This window comes from Camarhynchus parvulus, chromosome 4A (assembly GCF_901933205.1).
Source record: "Camarhynchus parvulus chromosome 4A, STF_HiC, whole genome shotgun sequence".
In the NCBI taxonomy this organism is placed as follows: Eukaryota; Metazoa; Chordata; class Aves; order Passeriformes; family Thraupidae; genus Camarhynchus; species Camarhynchus parvulus.
In genome coordinates this window covers 11,886,277-11,905,199 of record NC_044600.1, presented here as the reverse complement: position 1 = coordinate 11,905,199, position 18,923 = coordinate 11,886,277, and the positions used below count along the sequence as shown (strand labels likewise).

Genomic DNA, 18,923 nt, shown 5'->3' with positions numbered 1-18,923 from the left:
CATTTTTCCTCCTCCTCTGGGAGGCTGCTGTCCCAGCAGGGGCTTTGGCTTGCTCCTTGTTTTGCAAAGCACTGACTAAATGTGGCTTTAACATGACCAACACTCTTGAAGGAACTTCCACAGCAGGCCATCACAGGAAATAATAATACCTCAAACACAGGGGTTTTTTACTTAAGGGAAACAATATTTTATTTAACACCCCATTTGTCTTACAGTACCTCTGCATACAACACATTGTATAAAAGCCAATCTGTCAACACAAACATGTGCTGCCGTCTTGGTAAAGTGACAAAGCTATAGCAAAAAGACAAAATAGCCTATTTTTCTGGAAACAAATCAGAGCATTTCCTTCTGTTTTAGTCCAGATAACAACAGCAATCACAATCAAGAACCTTGTATGGTACAATTGGATGAGAAAATTCTGATAAAATCAACACACAGCAATTTTTAGTCACTACGGTAGCAAACCCTTCTAAAATTACATTATTATTTAGCCATTAGAGAGATGAACAAGTGGCTTGTTTTCGAAATGGATGGAAAGTGATTTTTCTGTATCACATGGCAGCAGCCACTTCCATGTCCTGGAAAATGCTACTGGTTTAATTACCATCAGTTGTCCCCCATGGTAGAAAGAGCTGGTATTTTTATTATTTGAGCTATTCCCTCCCCTGAGCTGGGCACACAGAGGCCAAGCAGCCAGTTCCTTGTGGGGGTCAGGGCTGTCACCCAGAGCACAGGGAGCAGCCAGGCTCCAGAGCAGCACATTCCATATGGCAAGACCAGGAAGATCCCAGCTCTGCTGGCTGTGTCCCCAGGCACAGCTCTGACAAAAGGCATCTTAGCACACAGCAACAATGGCCCAGCCACAAGCTGGGGCTGTGCAGTGTCCCCCACAGCATGGGTGACCATGACACAGCTGCCAAGTCACACTGCAGTAGGCACTGCAATTGTCAAGCTGGACAAACAGCTGTAGCAATCTACAGCTGTCTATTTTTACTGAATGATGCACCTTCATTTATTTCCTATGACTGAACCTGAAAATAAAGGTGGAAAACTTCATGGAAACTTACAGAAAAAAAGTAACACAGGTGAGTGAAATGACACAACAGAATAACTTAACCAAGCTGCTTCCTGTTCATGTGCACACCCAGCACCCTCAGGGGATGTGATGGGAGTCTGGGGCCATCTCTGTATCACCAATTTCACCTGGCCAAGAAGCAGCACAGCACAGGGATCTCTGTCCCTGACTGTGCAGGGCTGTGAAGTCAAGGCATCACTCTCCAGGAGTGAAGGAAGGGAATGAGATGCTGTCGCTCTAGCTCCACCAGTCCCAGCTAAATCTGCATCTGTTTGTGAGCCAGCCTGTCTGGAATAGGGATGGAAGGAGCTGGAATAGGAAAGGGAAGGAAAGAAGCTGGACACTAACTCCAGAGTTCCTCTGTCACAAGCAGAGCTCAGCTTATGGTGCCCTGAGGAATTAGCTCAGCAAATAAAACATCTGGGTTACACTCGTTGGAAATCACTGGCACTTGCTACATCTACCTCTCCCCAAACAATCAGCCCATGATCCAGAGGTTCCAAAAAGAGGAAAAAGAAGAACCTGCCAGCTAAGTGCTGCCAGCCTATTGGAAGTGACCTCACTCCACCCTCCATCCTGCTGAGACTGGATGCCTGGTCACTGTGACTGGTCTTCCTGGATCAGCCTGAAGCTGTATTACAGGAACAATTTAAAGACACTACTCCTTTTGGGAAAAAGTATAAATAAATTTAACAGAAAAAATCCATGCAGTTAATAAAAGTTAGTGTTCCCCCCTACATCATCACATTAAATCTATTTTGATAAGTAAGCTCTTCATACATGGATATGACATCTGACAAGAGCTACTACCCAGCTGGCAAAAGCTCTGCAGTCTCTTGGGTGGGCACGAAAAGGGCATTGTACAAACTGAGCACCTTTTTACAATCCAGGGAACAACAGAAGGTTGTTGTACTTTGCAAGTTCCTCACCTTCTTCTGCACTTAGATCTTCACATCTTGGCTCTCAATCAAAAAATTCCTTGAGTTTTAAGACTTTTATATCTCTATTACTTTAATTGGCAAATAGTTTACAGCTTTGACTACTTGTTGACATAAACAGCATCTCTCATAAACCTACAAAAGCTTTTGGTAGGGGCAGCTGTATCTGTTCTCATAAGGCTCCATTAATTTCATCATGGCTATTTGCAGAATTACTCACTGATCAAGCCTTATCTGGGTACATCCTGGGCTAGAAAAACATCATCTACTTTGTATTTCTGAACAACTTTGTGAAAACATTTTTAAAAAGTAACACAGTGTGGCCCTATCCATATCCATATAAATGGATAAATTCGGGTTTTTTTTATTTTATACATAAAAATACAAATCAGCAGTATATTGTACCAACTGCAATTACTTTGTGAAGGCTTCTGAAAAAAGCTTCCTCATTCTTCACATATATGATACAGCTTTTGGACTTCTTCAGTAAAACTTTATTTTACATTAATACCTGAGAGTATTGAGGAGAGTGTAAGACATCATTCATAAATTTAACACCAACTGCAATGATGGCATTTCACAAAGTGCCTGTAACACAAGTCAGAAATTTGTTTTATTCTTCATTCATACTAGTATTGCACAAAAAGCCCCCAAAATATACCATCATCCCCATTCTGCTTCTTTATAAAACATGCACAGTATAAAAATAATGCTGCTCTGCAGAGAAAGATTGTCATACAGGCTTTGGAAACAGATGTTTTAAACTAGTTTAGCAAGACTCCCCACTTACTTTGCTGTTGTTGTTAAAATACAAGCTCTTACCCTCCTTCTCTGAATTCCTTCTAGCATCAGCTACCAAAAATTCAAGGTCAACATTTCTCAGCTTTTACACTGGCAGAGCTTTCCTCCACAGGATGTCTACTACATCATATTTTATATATTAAAAATTTCAAGTCAGATTCAAGGGGATTTTCTTGTTGCCTTGAATCCTGACAGAGGGAAAATATTACAGCAGCAACAATCCAAAGTGCTATAGAAAAGCAATAGTAATTACTGGGTTGAGATATGGACTCAGGGTAGGCAAAGAAGCAACTGCAATCTGTCCCTAAGCAGCTCAATAGTCAACACTCAGCTACAGATGGCCTGTGTTTGGGCTTTCCAAACACCAGCAAAACTCCACATTCCATCAACATGCTCCTAAGAAGCCAACAATAGTTTATCTTGCCAGATAAACTACAACCACCATGTAGTCAGACAGATTCAGCCACTGCTTTCCCTTGATTTTAATCAGTATTAGTTTCTGCATCCTTGTGCAGCCTGGATGACCAAATAAGCTTCCATCCTTTTCAGCTTTTCTTTGTAGGAGGATTGGCATGAAAATGGAAAGAGGGGCTGGAATCTACTACAGTCCTGACCCATGGGTAACACTGAAGCAGAGGAATTGTGAGCAGGACAACTTCCTTTTTTAATCTCATGGTCCTGTCATGCTATCACAGCCTCTGTTCTTAGTCTTCACCCTGCTTTGGCCCCAGCCCACAAGCAATTTGGAAATAACTAATTAATGTGGAAGACAACCTCCAAACTGTTGACGCTTCTTTAAAGTGAAAATGGGAAAAAGTCATTCCTTTTATCATAGTAATAGAAAAGAACCAGGAGAACACCTACTCTAACAGTGATTCAGACAGGTTTGCAACAGGTACGCATCCAGTATCTCCAAGCAATGCTGCATGTTTTTATAACATGGTAAAGGCAGTTCATTATTTAGTTCCTATTTTGGAGTGAAACTTTATGAACAATGCAAGAAAGTGACAGTGCTTCAAACTATTTTTATTTACATTACATACCAGTAATCTGATACTTAAAGCTAATTCTTCAAACTTAATTTCCTATGTCAACACCAGACTTGATTTCCATAGTTACAGCCTTCATTGGTAAGCACTTTATGTGATTAATTCAGAGTCAAATGTACAGAAAATTACATTCTGGTTCTTGCTTTAAGTTGTAAATTTTTAGCACTCTCTATTTTAGCTTTTATGTCATGAGGTTTTTCAAAAAATCTCACAAAGGCTGGCTCATTTAATAAGGATGCCAGAATCTGTTCAAAGGCAAAAGACCATTCATGGTTCCCTTCCAAACTCTGTGCTCTACTGCCTTCAGTCTGCTCAGAGCTGCTTTCCTCCTGCCTCTCTCTGGGCACTTCAGCAGCCACTTCTGTAACAGCAACTGGACTTCTGACAGGTGACATGGGACTCTGCAGCCTTCTGCCAACTTCTTCCATTTTCAGCAGGAGGCTGGTGACCACCGCGATGGCTCGGTACAGGAGCTCCTCCTCAGGATCCCCATGGAACAGATTGTAGAGAGTTTTTGAGAACTGGATGAACTGAGACTACAGAGAGATACAGAGGAGATTGCTATGAGAAGAGCAACACAGCTGTTCTGTTTCACTGCCTGCTGTATTCTCAGCCCAGTGCCTGCTGCTGCCTGGCACCTGGGGCAGCAGCTCTAACGACAGCATGGACTAGCCCTGAGAAACCTACGTGTGTCTCACAGTCCCTGCCTTGATACATTACAGCAGTTTTAAAAAGCCACAGTCTAATGACTGATGTGAAGATTTGAAATTAAAGGGATCCTACGAATCCTTCAGAAATATTGTAATAGGATTTAAAGAGTTCTAAAATAGATTTAAATAAGACTCAAACAGTTTACCTGATTCATTCGTGGCAAATCCTTGACATTTTCTTCTTTTTTAAGAAGTTCATCTTGCCATTGCTTCAGATATGCCTGAATGTCAACCTTCCCCTTCCCTTTTTGAAGGGGAAGAAGTGCAAAAAAAAAAAAAAGTGAACAAACAAGAACTGAGACCTTCCCACAAGGGATGATAAGCAAAAGAACTGGCATCTTCAATGTCATTCCTTCTCAACAGAGTGGTGGGGCCAAGGACATACAGAGGACCAGAGTTTACTTTTCCCCTTTTGCTCCCATGACTACACTTACATAAGAGGACAGTATGTTAGCAGCACCCTAAGGTTGATGTTACTTAATATACTCTGCCACCCACACTTTCCCAGCTCTACTCCCCCAAAAGACACAGTTACCAAATATGCCACCAGGATTCTTTTACCTTTTTCTGGGCTGCTCTTCAAAGAACCACTTTCAAGATTATCCCCAACAGATGAAACTACAATTTAAGGGGGGAAAAAAGTTACTTATTTCAGAAAAAAAGGACCAATGTTTCATTTCCCTTAGCAAAAATTCCTTCCTTAAGGCACAAGACCCTCAATGTTCTCAGCACAGATTAGGTCAAGAAGAAACCACATGGCAAAATCTGCATACTTTCTACAAAAATAGAAGTCACTGTGAAGATCACCAATGAAACTGCTATCAATTAAATAATCTTTACAATATTCATGGTGCAGGACTTGAAGAGCAGCAGGAACAGCACCTATATATTGTCTACTTTAGGCAGATTGTAAAACCAAAAAGGGATCTGTCTTCCCTATAAAAATTCCACAGGTTTCAAGAGTATTTGAAACAGATTATTTTATCAACTCCATAAATTTACTAAAGCTTTTTCAGCTCACTTGGTCTAAAATGAAAGCAAAGAATTTTGAAATGCTTAGCACCTCAAAGTAAGTATGGATTTGGTATTTTAATTCTTGAGGCAGAAAATACCATTCCTTTACGCTCAGGATGCAGAAATGAACCAGCCATCACTTCAACACTGCAATAGGCTGCCCACAATGCTGACAAAGCCAACCAAATCCACTCCCCTATTTCCATGTAAACACACACAGGCCTTTGAATTCAACCATCAGATGAGCTATCCACAACTTGTGCACAAGTTTATTAAATTGTAACTATCTACAGAAGATCTTCACAAGGGATTCTGTTAACAGGGATATGATTTACTGGATTTACTTGTTTTCAGAAGAAAGCTCTCCATTTTTCACAGGATAATTAATAGATTCCTTCTAGTATTCTGCAGGCAAAACCTCACACTCTGGAGCTTACCACTGAGTTGGCTGAAGTGCATCAGTTCTTCTTTTGAAAGATCATCCCCTTTGGAAGGGCTTAGAGATTCTACTTCAGTAAAAGCTGCAATAAATAATTAAATAAAGTGGGTTCATGGTACCCAGGCCTTACCAAAGCAGTGACAACAATGACAAAAACCAAATGCCACTGTTTCTCACTTACCTGGAGGGATGTGCAACTTAAAAAGAAACTTGAGTTTGTCAGTGAAGCTTCCATTATACATCGTATCTGTTAGGGGAAAGGACAGTCTATTCAAATGGACCAAACTTTAAAATACCCTCTTAACTTAAACAAATACAATCCAGAGAGGTTGGAACTGGACATGTGCCCTACCTTACAGGGAGTATAATTAGATATGAAGCTTAAAGAAAGTTCTATCACTTGTGGCTGAGCCAGGGGTTAGCCTACACTGATGAAAGAACACTAATAATGTCTATGACTTACTAAAATAAAACCACAGCACCAAAAGAAATAAAGCACTAATGTCTTCAGAATTTGCCTTAAATTTTTGTTTCCTGAACATACCACTTTGAAAACAAGATGAAAGGAACAGAGCAGTGAGCCAAGACAATTTTCAGTTTCCCAGAGGAATAAGGCATTGGTCATCCTGCACAATCAGGGTAAAAGATGACTTAGTATGAAGAATTATCATAAACCAAACAGGCTGGGCAATGAGATCAGACCATTCTTCATTTGTGGATATATTGATGGCCAAGCCACATGTAAATTTAATCTCCAAGAGGAAACTATTCTGCCTGTAATAAAAATCACATTATTTGACCCTGTGTTAAGAGACTCAATCTCCTCAGCTTTTTGTATAGAGTATGGAAGGTGATACACCGCAGGACTACTCCCAGGAGCCATGTGAATGTGCTCATGTGTGTTTTGTTGCCATACCAAGAACACAGGCAAATTGTTTGAAGTTTATAAGGCAGTTGGAACTCTCATCCATCAGTCGGAATGTCCAGAGAGCCAGGGAGTCTCTGTTGGCACAGTGGGACCAGGGGCTCAGGAGGTGGCACAGAACCCTGAACTGCTGGCAATCAACCCGGTACTGCTCAAGGTAGGGCAGGCTGGCATCATGGTGCTGCAGCACAGGACTATTTACACTCCAGTAACAGGAAAGGAAATGCTCCTTCTGCAAAGCAAAGATAAAACATGAGGTTTCAGGAAACAACAAGTCTCTCTGGGGGAAAGATGTGAGGAGTTAATATATACAGCTGGCATATAAAACATATATTGAGTCCAACCTTTATTTACTAAAACCATTTCAAAGTCTACTGTTAAGATGGCTGTTTGGTAAGTGAGGAAAATGGCACATTACCTTGAATAATTCATAAAGCTCTTCAAGATCAGTAGGACTGAATTTTACTTCTTGAGACACAACACGTAGCTGAAACAAAGTCAAGAAAAAATTAATTAATGTGTCTTCCCTCTTTGGAACAATATTATGGGAGATTTAACACTACATTAAGAGACAGTGTTTGCATATTCCAGGTTTTGCCATGTTACAGTTACAAGAAGAGCACTTCTTTTAAAAAGTAATCAGAAGATTGTAGATTAAAATAAATAATTTCTCAAAAAAAAGACAAGCTTAAGGCTAGTCACATTACTAACATACATGGAGCCTACACTATGAAACCCAGGAGATAAAACTCAATTATTTATAATGACATAACATATAGCTTCCTTTAAATGCACAAATGCATGTTCAGCTCTCAACAGTAAAGCTGAATCCTCGTTTTTTTTAATTTAAAAAAATTGTTCATCACTTTTAAAAAACAAAGTTTGCAGTAAGACCAGCTTCTAACTTCACAACATATATGTTTTGTAAAATTAAATACAACAATACCATCTTAGCATAGCCACCAGCACTTAGCTTATGTTGCTACCAGCCACATTTACCACAGAAAGAAGCACTAGGTGGTGGACAGACTAGTATTATCATCAGGTATTGGCAAAGAGCCACTGAAGAAAACAGGCAAACAAAGGAAGCTCCTCACCTTCACTGAGCAGTCTGAATTGAAAGGATGAGATAGACAGATAGAGAGCTGCCACATTACCAGACATTCACACACAACACAGACAAAAAGCAACCCCTATTGAATGCACTACAATAACCTCTTCAGTGCTGCTTCCTGGAGTAAAAATGCAGGTGCTTAATTGTTTTACTGTATGGTGCTCTATGCCTCTAAGAGAACAGCATTAACATCAGCAGATAGAAATATAGGTCAGCCTGTTCCAATCCATGCAAAGTGTGAGAGATGCACCAGCCTTTTGAAGTGGTTGGCAATGGTGCTGCTTGTAAGGAGACCAGAAGGTCATGCTGTGATTTACAGCCTGAAAACATCACAGGCCAAGCCTCAGTTAACAGACACCCTGCAGACATGAGGGGGGTTCAGTATAAAATCATATATTTGGCCTGGAAACTGCAGCTCTTCTCAGAACCTTCCAAAGGGGAATTTTATCAGGAAGAAGGTTGAAACTCTTGCCAGTCACTCACCACATTCTGCTTGGTCGTAGCTTCCAAGGTCTGGATCACATAAAGCCGGTTCCTGCAGCGCAAGCTCTCCACGTCCTCATAGCGAATGTCACCGTACCTCTGAGGAGAAAAGCACCATTGCATGCAATCAACTGCTGGGAGACACATCTAAACAAGCACCTTTGTCTCTCTAACATCTAATAAGCACATTACAGGCATGGACACAAAGGAAGATCAAAGAAACTCTGAGGAAAAAATAATTTATTAGAGCACTAACATTCTCCCTAACCAGTGTAACTTTTAAAAGGGTGTTTGAAAGGGTGTTTCAGAGATTGATGGAGAAAGAAGAAACTGGAGTAGTTCCCTGTGTGGGAAGAAAAAGGAAGGGATTTTACTGTGCGTTGGCTCTATACCCAACTCTGTCATCACATGGTGACTACTTCTGCAAGGCAGCAAAGTCTAAGATGTGCATGTTTTCAGGGACTGAAGTTCACTCTAGTGAAATTAAGAAATCAGCTAAGTTATTTCTGAATCATTCCTGGCTACTTCTGTAATTTCTGAAGGACATGAAAGGTGTCTGAGCACTGGAGTGAATAAATGCATTTATCTTTAAGGAAAAGCGAGATAGGAGGCAAGAACTAGAAAGAAATTACCAGATAAATCATGGAACAAATTATTAAAAAATTAAAATCTAAGCAGAAACCGGTTGATCAAAACAGGACAACATTCTTTATCAAGACCATGTCAAATCAATTAAATTTCCTTTCATGAGGAAATTCAATAGATTCAACTTCTTTTCTGTAAGTTTTTTGACACTTTTCAGCAGCACAGGCAATCAGGAAGACATGGCCTAACCACGACCACCATGTACCATGGGCAAAACTGCTTCTAATAACAAACTTTGAGAACAAATGAGTGATAAACAATGAAATTAGGCAGGACTTCCAGAAGCTCTTCTGCAGTCTGTTTGTCCCCTTATCAGCAATGCCCTTTAAACAAGATATGAAAAACTGCAACACAGACAAGAGAGTCTGAGCACATTAACTTTGATGAAAGGTTAAAGGACTGGTTGTATTAAATCTAGCAAAAGAACAGATCTGGGAATTCCCTTAGAGCAATCTGTTAAAACTCATTCTTCTCACTTAGAGTCATGATGAGGCTGGACTCCAACTGAGCAGCCTGATCTAGATGTCCCTGCTCACTGCAGGGGGGTTGGATTAGGTGGTCTTTAAAGGCCCCTGTCAACCCAAACTATTCTGTAACTGATTCTATGACCAGACTTGAAAGGGTAAATGATGAACAACCACCTAACAGCAACAAGGAGCTATGGAGAAAACCACAGCCAACTCTCCTCAATAGTGCTTTATGAACATCCAACAGAAATTAACTCGATAGCTTCCCACATGGGCAGACAAACCCTATGATGGACTAGAGTTTCTGCAGATTTTCTTTTGTGGAACTGTTTTAACAACACTAGACTTTTCAAAGGATGATCTGGGAGGATGCTGGACAGGAAGCTGAACTGGATAAGCTGTTGAGTTTTCTTCCAGAACTAGCTTTCTGTGTTCCTGTGGAGACTGCTACCCAGCATCCCTCAGGTTTGAAACAAAGTGGAAGCAGAGAGAATTTGCATCTCTGAATTGTAACTCATTCACTGCTCTGGCTTCTGAGCACTGGTATTGGGCAATGTAAGAATATACATACAATATATAATGAAAATCTTAATTAATTTAATGTGATAAAATGTTATACAATCTTCCATTCTCCAGGTAAACATGACTTCTTCATGCCTGATTAGACTTTGTCATGAGTTAAAGGAATGAAACTGAACTACATTTTAAAATTCAACAAAGTAAAGAGCCAAATTTCTACCAATCCAGACAGATTTTCTACCCTAGTTTGTACAATGCAACTGCACTGTTTCAAAGTAGCCCATGAAACATTAACACTGCACAGCATGCAAAAATATGCCCACAGAACACATACTTCATTTGACTCTCGGATCAGATCAGTGATGTCCACTTTTGGATGGTCACTCTTTGTATCACTGAGGTTGGAGCCCTGCTGCACAGCTGGAGGTAAAGGACTGTCTTTGTTAGTGACACTGTCAAAAAATCTGCACAAAGCAAACACATGAGAAATCAGCAGGAACCAGATTATCACAATAAAACAATAACATTGGCATCTACTGAAGAAAAAGTGAGAAGAGAATAGGAAAAAAACAAAGAATATCAGAGTCAGTAGCACAAATATGCTATAATAGTAACAAAGATGAACATTGGAACTGCCCACCCAGAGGAGGTTGTAGAACTTCTAGCCTTGGGAGTTTTTAGGACTGAGCTTATGTGATCTAGTGCTAGCAGCGATCCCCTTTTGAGTGGCAAGTCAAACTAGACTCTTTCCAAGGTCCCTTCCACTTGGCAATCCCCTGGTCGTCTATTTCATTTAGCAAGGCTGTACTAATTGGGACAGAGAAAAAGGCTTGTCCTGAACTGTGAACAAGACAATCTTAATTCCCCCAGATGTATAAGACAAAGACATGCCTGATCTGTACCTGCTTATCTCACCCACATAACCAGCCTAAATAGATCCAGTGGGGAAGACAGATTTTACCATAGACACCAGACTGCATGGTCTCATAACAAAAACTACATTTTCTTCAACAATTCTGTAGCTCCTACCCTATTCAATCATGCACCATGTAAAAGCCTCACTAAACAGAAATTCTTATTATCAGTTCTTAACAGTCATAACTCGTTAACTGCTATAGCACAGCAATTTTCCTGTTCTAATACTCCATGATACACAATCACAGCATCAACAAGAGAATTTAGTTAGTGAAGAAAAAACAAGTTTTGTTTGCAGTACAGTTTAAAGTCAGTTAAAAGCACACTTCACGTTGCTAACATAGAACAAACATCTCATCATGACTGATGAGCTCATCACATTTTCTTGGTCTGTTTTAAGCCACTAACAGCAGAGGATTCAGCAGCCTAAACTACAAGAACTAAGTTGAAGAACTTGCTGCTGTAAGTTGATGCCTGAACTGATGTCTGGAACAGCCATAATGGGCTTTAGATATTCTCATCAAGACAATCTGCCTTCTATACATCATACAAATTCAAGGTTAAAAGCATATAGCTTTTTCTTTAAAATGCACAAAACAGTTATGGTTTTAGTAGAACTTTAGGATGGGATGTTCAGAGGATCCAGGCCCACTTTCCAGCCACCTCTTCCGGAATTTCAGCCTGAGATGAGCACTAATTCCTTTGAAGCCTTTGGAAGTCTTGACTAGATGTCTTCTCAGCTACCTCAGAATGACTTATCTACCTACAATTATAGCAGCTGCTATGTAGCCTGAAAGAGTAACAGTTACAGTGATACCTGTTGAGAACAGTGACTGCTTCTGCATCATCCTTACAAGTGAGCAACTTCTCCATGTTGTATTCCAGCACTGCAAGGCCCAGCTGCAAGATTGCCTTTATTCCATCATAGAAGAAACAGTCCACCACATTGACTGCACATTCAATTGGCAGCACACTGATAAAAAGGGTAAGGAACCAGGAGAGAGAGACCGAGGAGAAAAAAGTCATGTCCGTCATGTGGTCTGTCAACTGAGGCAGGTGAACCCTGATGAGCTCCTCAAACACTGCCTGATCTACCAAGGCACCTGCAGGGAAAGGAAAACAAAACCACCACCCAAATCTTAACACAGAGAAGCACACTTCTCAGAGCACCAGCCAGAAACAAAGTTCCCATCCTAGTGCCTCATTGTTGCACAAGCACATGCAGGCCCAGCTGCAGGGAGCCATTGGCTCCTTCCCCCATGCGGGAAGCTGTGCTCTCCATGCCTGGGGACAGAGCCTTGGGCATGCTCCAAGTGTGTTGGCACTTCGGTGACTACATGGCTGCTTCCAGTGACTCTCCTGACAGCCAGCACAATCCCTCTGCAACAAGAATGAAACTTCACACCCCATTAGCTTCCAACATATACACCTGTAAGAACTGTATATGAGATCAAAGTCCAAGTCTGGACCTGAAGTAACTCCTTTTTCTTTATCTAAACTGGCTAAGTTTCAAATAAATAGTATGAACTGCATTTATAATTCCAAAAGAACAGTATAACAGTCAAACTATTCCCTGAATAGCTATGCCTGGAATACTGACAATATCTGAAAATCACATCCGTGCCTATTTAAGGAGGAGTCATGGAATGTTCTCCATTTTCTACTCCACAATACTGAAACAAATGCAATGGTTTCTCTCCACTGCTCAGTCTTCAGCTCATTCCTTACATTTGTTCTTAATGAATAACCATTGACATTCAATATAGGCAGACATTCAGTTCAAGAGAGATAAAAAAGCAGATGGATGTTACCAATGATTCGGCGATTGAAATAATCAGGGAGCATCCTTTCACACACAGCAACCAAAAGCCAGAATGCTTCCTCCTCTTTAGCATACAGCAGAAGTACTGATGTTAGAATATTCATTGCCTGCAAGATTCAAACAGGAAAGGAAACATTTAAGAGAAAAGACAGAGAAAACACAACTGGTATTATTTCTTAGAATTTGTATTTCTGAAAGCACTTTACAGAACATTTTAAAGTGCAGGGATAACCTACAGCCACGACAAAAGTTTTACTTTTATGTTATTAAACACAGAAAAGAGTATCTAAAGTAGATAAAAAGATTTTTAAGTGCTATATGTCTTGTTAGAATGCAAATGCATATATGAAGTAGACATGACAGCATTTATAAACTAAACCAAGTACAATGTAAAAACTCATTTTACACAATGGCATGAAATAAGCAAAGTAAGTGAACCACTAAGCAAGAAACTATTCCACATTTCTGTGACAGATTATATGAGGTGCTACCATACTGCCATCATGAGCTAATATTTCAACAACTAACACTAAGACTCTCAAATCTTCTATACCTGACAATATCCAATTTGTGGATTCCTGAATGCATAGGCTGTAAGAACTCTCCTGAGGGCAGAAATTCCTGTGTCACTTTGAAAAGCAGGATGCTCAGGCAAGGAGCGACGTAAATCTCGTTCAATTTCATCAGTAGCCAAAGTGCACGTTCCTAAGGACTTCTCCACCAGCTCAGTGTAATAACCAGGGTTGGATGCCATATCATTTACAGCACCTGCCAACACATTGCATTGCACAGTATTAGAGGACAACAGTAAAGCAGCAATCTGATTGTTTGAAATTTGTATAAAAATTGTGGTGACTACTGAGGTACCTCATGAATCTCCAGATATTTCCAAAGTAATGTGTCAGAGTAATTCTACTGGAATTAATGGAAACATTCAGCAATGAAAATTGCCAATGATGACTCCCAAAATGAACCAATTATACTTGTTATGCAATACCTGAGAAGAGCAGCCAGAGTTCTCCTCTTAATGCCTCTGGGATGCCTCTTACAACCAGGTCTCGAGTCTTCTTTGTCCGAAACATACTGACCCCATGGCCCCGTTCTGCAAACAGGATGTTCCATGACTGCTCCTTCATTTTTTCTTTCAACTACCAAAAGCAGAAGATAACAAGCATTAAGTATACTGGTAGATTCTCCTCAAGTGTCAGAGAACAGAAGTAAATTTTGCTCCCAGTTATATTCACATAAACTGGAAACTGCAGCGTTGGCATCCGTATTGATGTGTGAAATGAGCGATGAAGCAAATCAGAGCAAAATCCAGCCCATGCAGAGCACAAATTTAGCATAAAATGCCATCTCATACATGACCTACTATTCTTTAAAGTATGTTTATACAAGATGAGACAGAAGGTAGATCTAATTCAGTATCCCATCTGACAGAAACCAACAAGTGCCACAGAACAGGAAGGTCAAACAGACATTTCTCTGAAGCAAAGCAATTGTTGATCAGGTGCTCCAGCCCATGTGAGGCTCCAGGGCTGAGACAGGGTGAATGTCATCACTACAATTTCTGTGCATGCAGCACTAAGATTTAACATTGTTAAAGAAATTAAAGGTACTGAAAGGAAAAGTAGATTTTGTTCACTTTTGTTCACCATACTATAAGCAGCATTTAAAAATCTGGACTCCCTTTTGTCCTGCCCAAAGGGTATTTGTTTGCTGGTATTTCTAATATAAAAAAATTCATATCCTAATTTACTCTGTTCTGCTGAAAGATTTATTTTGAAATAAAACCTGTCTTCTTTCACATTCTATGGAGAAGCAAAAATTGGATGATCTGCTGCAAAAACAACTACATAAATATTCTCCAGAGCCTAACTCTGTTAGACAGTGGTGCAGAAGAAAGAAACAAGGAAGAAGTTAAATCAATTTCTTAGAACATTCTCCTTGCTCCCACAGTTTGCAGTGACTTTGTATCTTGAAAATTCAGACAGAAATGCAACATGTTCACTATCATAAAACAAACAGCCAACTGTTCCCTGAGGAGTAGAAGAGCAGGAGAAACTAAGTCCACGAAGCTAAAGCATATCATTATTAAATGAGATGAGCAGAAAATTGAATGGAGCTATGAAGAAGCACCCTGTGGACTCCAAATACAGAAAATACAGATGAAAGAATACTGGCAAAGCCCCTGAGGAAATCAGCAGCCTGGCTGGAATTCATTTTGATATACTTCACTCCTTTCCAATTCAATTCCAAAACCTGTTGGCCATTTTATCCCTTACCATTTTAGAGTCAAGGTTCTCAGCATCCTGAGGATGGTAGACAGTCATAAGTGCTTCTGTACTGACAGTTTTGATGTTATCTCTCTGGCCCATCTTTGACTGTCCTGCACCAAAATCCTTTGGACTGTCAGTGGCAGAACCAGCTGCAACCTTGAAAAAAATTTAACAGTGGTACTTGTAAATAACAATCCTCCAAGAAGCAGCACTGATACCAGACCATTACTGCTCATTATATTAAGTTACAGGTCCCAGATACAGACTTCTAAAATAAATGATAAACAGCAGTCCCTGCTTTGCACAGCTGGGCTTTCAGGAGGCTGCACTTGGGAAAAAAAAGACATTTCTCAAGCAAAAAAACTAAATTATGAAAACACAAAGATTCATAATGAGAACTGAGAATAGGAGGATAAGGAGGTCTGACCATTCATCATCACCAAAAAAACCCCATTCATACAGTGAACTATATAGAAAACCTGAGAGCACTTAAAAACCAGCATTACAGCTGGAGTTGTTTTTCAAAACCTGATGAAAAACAAGGTAAAAGAACCCAAACAGGAATGCACTCACAGCAGCACCATTGTCCAACTCATTCTCTTTCACATGGGCAGGGTTATTTATTTTTCTAAACCTTAAAACCAGAGCTTCATGACTTATTCCTATGAGCAAATTATGAGAAATTAGAATTGCCAGAGCAGTTACCTCAGTACTTATGATGTGTTGAGGACTTGCAGTTGCATTGCATTTCATCCTGAGCTTTGCCACAAGCAGTTCAAAATCTCTCACCTCTGTGAAACGAAAAGCTGTTTTCCCTTTGGTACTGATGCTGACTCCTCTGTTGGCTGGATCTCCTTTATCCACCCCTGTGACCTATGGAACCAAGGAAACATAAATTAAGCAAGGAATTTTACCTGCTTACTTATAAAAGAGAAAACCTGTTAGGAATATATGTGTAAATGGAACAGTGGATGAAGAACACAAGCAGACCAGGTAACACAAGTCACAAGTTGAAAGCTCAACTGCCTGTAGTTATTTTAGCAAAAGGCACTAAGTATTATACAACAGATTTTTGACAGAGTACCAGAAATCTTCAAAAAGGTTTTCCCAGCTGTGAGTGCTCAGCTTCTTTGAAAAACCTTGTCACCTTCTACCCACTCAAGCAGTTGCTTTTTTTCTTACCATCCAAAAGCAGAGAAAACATGACTTTTGTAAGTAATCAAATAAAACAAGTTTTACAAGACTAAATTTCCACTGAGAATACCCTGTCAAAACAGCTGTCATAACACATGACAGCTAGAGCTGACTTTAATTGCCATGATGGAACAGTTACAGACTAGAGCAGTTAAAACAGTTTAATCATGCAAGTTCAAGTGTGACAATCATGAGAATCTAGACTGACTGGCATTGCTGATGTATTCATGTTGTTAAAGGTAAAGAATGGAAAACCACTGAGCACATTGTTGTAGGTAAAGAAGGAAAGACCTCTGAAATGAGGTAACTGCGGTCCTGCAGAACAAAGAGTGAAGGTCTGACAACCCACAAGAATAAATTTAGAGGCAGCTCCTTTAACACAGCCTCTTATGTTATAGAAGTCTCTATTGTTTGCAGCACTATTTACATGTAATATACATTTTTTATGTAGGTGGGGAACACCAAGTGTACCGCTGAGATTAGTACAGCTCACCCCCTATGTCAGGTGTCTTATGTTAGTGTGTACACAGTGCATGTAAAGCAATTACAGAGCAATTATAGAACCTGGCTTATTTGCAGGCTATTGTAAAATGTGCCTGGTGGTGATGAAAAGCTTTTAACACTGGACAACTGAAATGTGGCAATGTCCCAGATCACATGAAGTCAAGACAGAAATGAAGAGGGTTGGCTGTTTAGAAGTTATTCTGCAAAATACTATAGTACTCTATTGGAATTCCAAAGCTGTGCCCTTTGCTATATGGTCTTTATTCTGTCCTTATAGTCTGTTGAGATTATCAGCTGTAATGGCATTGCTACTTGCTCAACACCTGGATTTTCCCAGACTTTTGAACAGACAGCACTGCTCAACTGCTGCAAAAAACTGCACTACTGAGCTAAGAAACACAGCAGCATGATTACTGATCCTCAAAGTCCTCTACCCACTACAATTCTTTACTTCTTACCTTGAGAATGTCTCATTAACTCACCCACAAGTACTAAGAAAAAGCTTTTTTATTTAATAAAAAAAAGTATTTAAAAAATTGGATTCTGTACCAAGTTACAGAAATAAGAGGATATAGAAAGGGGAAAGAAGACAGAGAAACAAGTCTGAAACATGAAAGCAGTTCCAGAAATCTACAAACAGAATTCCTACATGTGGTATCCAGGGTAGGAGGAAACACATGACATCACATAAAATAAGGAGATTCTAATGAAAATCTGCTAAAGTGGCATTAAACTACACAAGTGCAAAACTGCTGGTAGAAGTGACTCTGATTTGTATTTTGCATTACCTCTCTCAATGGAATGATTACACTGCACAGGCTGCCATCCTGGCTAGCAAAGCAGATGTAGTTTTCTGAAATGCACATTTTCCCATGGGTGTTATAATGACTGAAAGGAACCCATAAGAAGCACTCATGAACTTCCTTCAAGGACTCTTCTTTAGGTAGCCTGAAGAACGCACTAAAATGCTTACTGTGGGCATAGCTCTCCAAGCCTCTGGATTAAAAACATAACACATGGGTAGAAAAGAGAAAGAAAAATTAATAAGCTTTAAATGTCTCTACAAATATAAAAGTCAAAAATATCTTGGGAAAACACAGTGAAATATCATGCTCTCCTCTCCCATAATCTGTGGCATCGATTTGGAAGGTTCAATGTTTTTCTTGAAGAGGCAACAAAGGGCAAGACACACCTACCTGTACATTCGCTTAATAAAACATTTAAATATGTCACTAAACAAGGCCAGATTCAACAATGTTCTTACACAGTAGAGCACTGCAGGGCTACAGGTAGTGCAGAAAAGATACTAATAGCATTATGTGCTCTGTTTCCCCACACATGAGACTAATCCATTTAAAACTAGAACAAGTTTTGGCTTGATGGAGGGTTAATTAGCTAGAAATGTAGCACATGTTGTAAACATCTGCCAGGGGCTAATTTTTCACAGATAACTGCAGCCAGAAACAGTATTTTGGTTGTAGAGCAGCATCCCTCTCCAGCATTGCTACCAAACTGAGGAATCAAAGGAAAAGGAAGGACCTTAACCATTAAATTACTGGTATTCATGTTTTCCCAACCACCAAAATAATGCTGTACCTCAGGAAAGCCATGCACCCATCAGTTATCATTTATCATATAACTCATGCAGTTATCATCTACACATGTCTATTAAATGATTTCTTCCCCACCTTATCCTTCCTCATCAGGTATCTCTGGAGACACTGTCGCTTAACCTGAATTTTCTAATTCTAAATGCTGCAAGAACACCTTTTCAAAATTCAAACTAATATAAACCTTTTACTTGGAAGACCAGCACTGAAGATTTGATCACCTCTTGCCTTCATACAGACTTTGGATCCTGAGAAATAATAACAAATTACAATGCCTCACATGGCTTTGGTCCAACGTTTTAATGATTCACTTGGTTAAGAAAATGTCAGCTTTGCTAATATTTACAATCTCCTTGAGACAAGGATTCTCTTCCTCTTTTGCTTAAACAAATACTGGGCCCAGAACAGATGAACTAC

At 39.8% G+C, this 18,923-nt stretch overlaps 1 protein-coding gene across 2 annotated transcripts in view; it reads right to left on the bottom strand.

Moving 5' to 3' along the window:
• Positions 1-204: 204 nt before the first annotated feature.
• TBC1D8B (TBC1 domain family member 8B) overlaps positions 205-18,923 on the bottom strand; it is a 28,465-nt gene continuing 9,746 nt past the window's right edge. Inside the window, exons 6-21 of one of the 2 annotated variants that reach the window (XM_030967721.1) lie at positions 17,685-17,892; positions 15,904-16,071; positions 15,205-15,354; positions 13,917-14,067; positions 13,473-13,687; positions 12,909-13,026; positions 11,915-12,200; positions 10,517-10,646; positions 8,552-8,650; positions 7,373-7,441; positions 6,946-7,186; positions 6,211-6,276; positions 6,028-6,111; positions 5,138-5,194; positions 4,723-4,820; positions 205-4,402 (exon numbers count right to left, since the gene is read on the bottom strand). In XM_030967721.1, coding sequence (XP_030823581.1) covers positions 3,992-4,402; positions 4,723-4,820; positions 5,138-5,194; positions 6,028-6,111; positions 6,211-6,276; positions 6,946-7,186; positions 7,373-7,441; positions 8,552-8,650; positions 10,517-10,646; positions 11,915-12,200; positions 12,909-13,026; positions 13,473-13,687; positions 13,917-14,067; positions 15,205-15,354; positions 15,904-16,071; positions 17,685-17,892 — 2,551 coding nt within the window. In that variant the 3' untranslated portion in view covers positions 205-3,991. Of the gene's footprint in view, positions 4,403-4,722; positions 4,821-5,137; positions 5,195-6,027; positions 6,112-6,210; positions 6,277-6,945; positions 7,187-7,372; positions 7,442-8,551; positions 8,651-10,516; positions 10,647-11,914; positions 12,201-12,908; positions 13,027-13,472; positions 13,688-13,916; positions 14,068-15,204; positions 15,355-15,903; positions 16,072-17,684; positions 17,893-18,923 lie in introns of those variants that run through there. The other variant, XR_004061458.1, reaches the window with a different exon arrangement.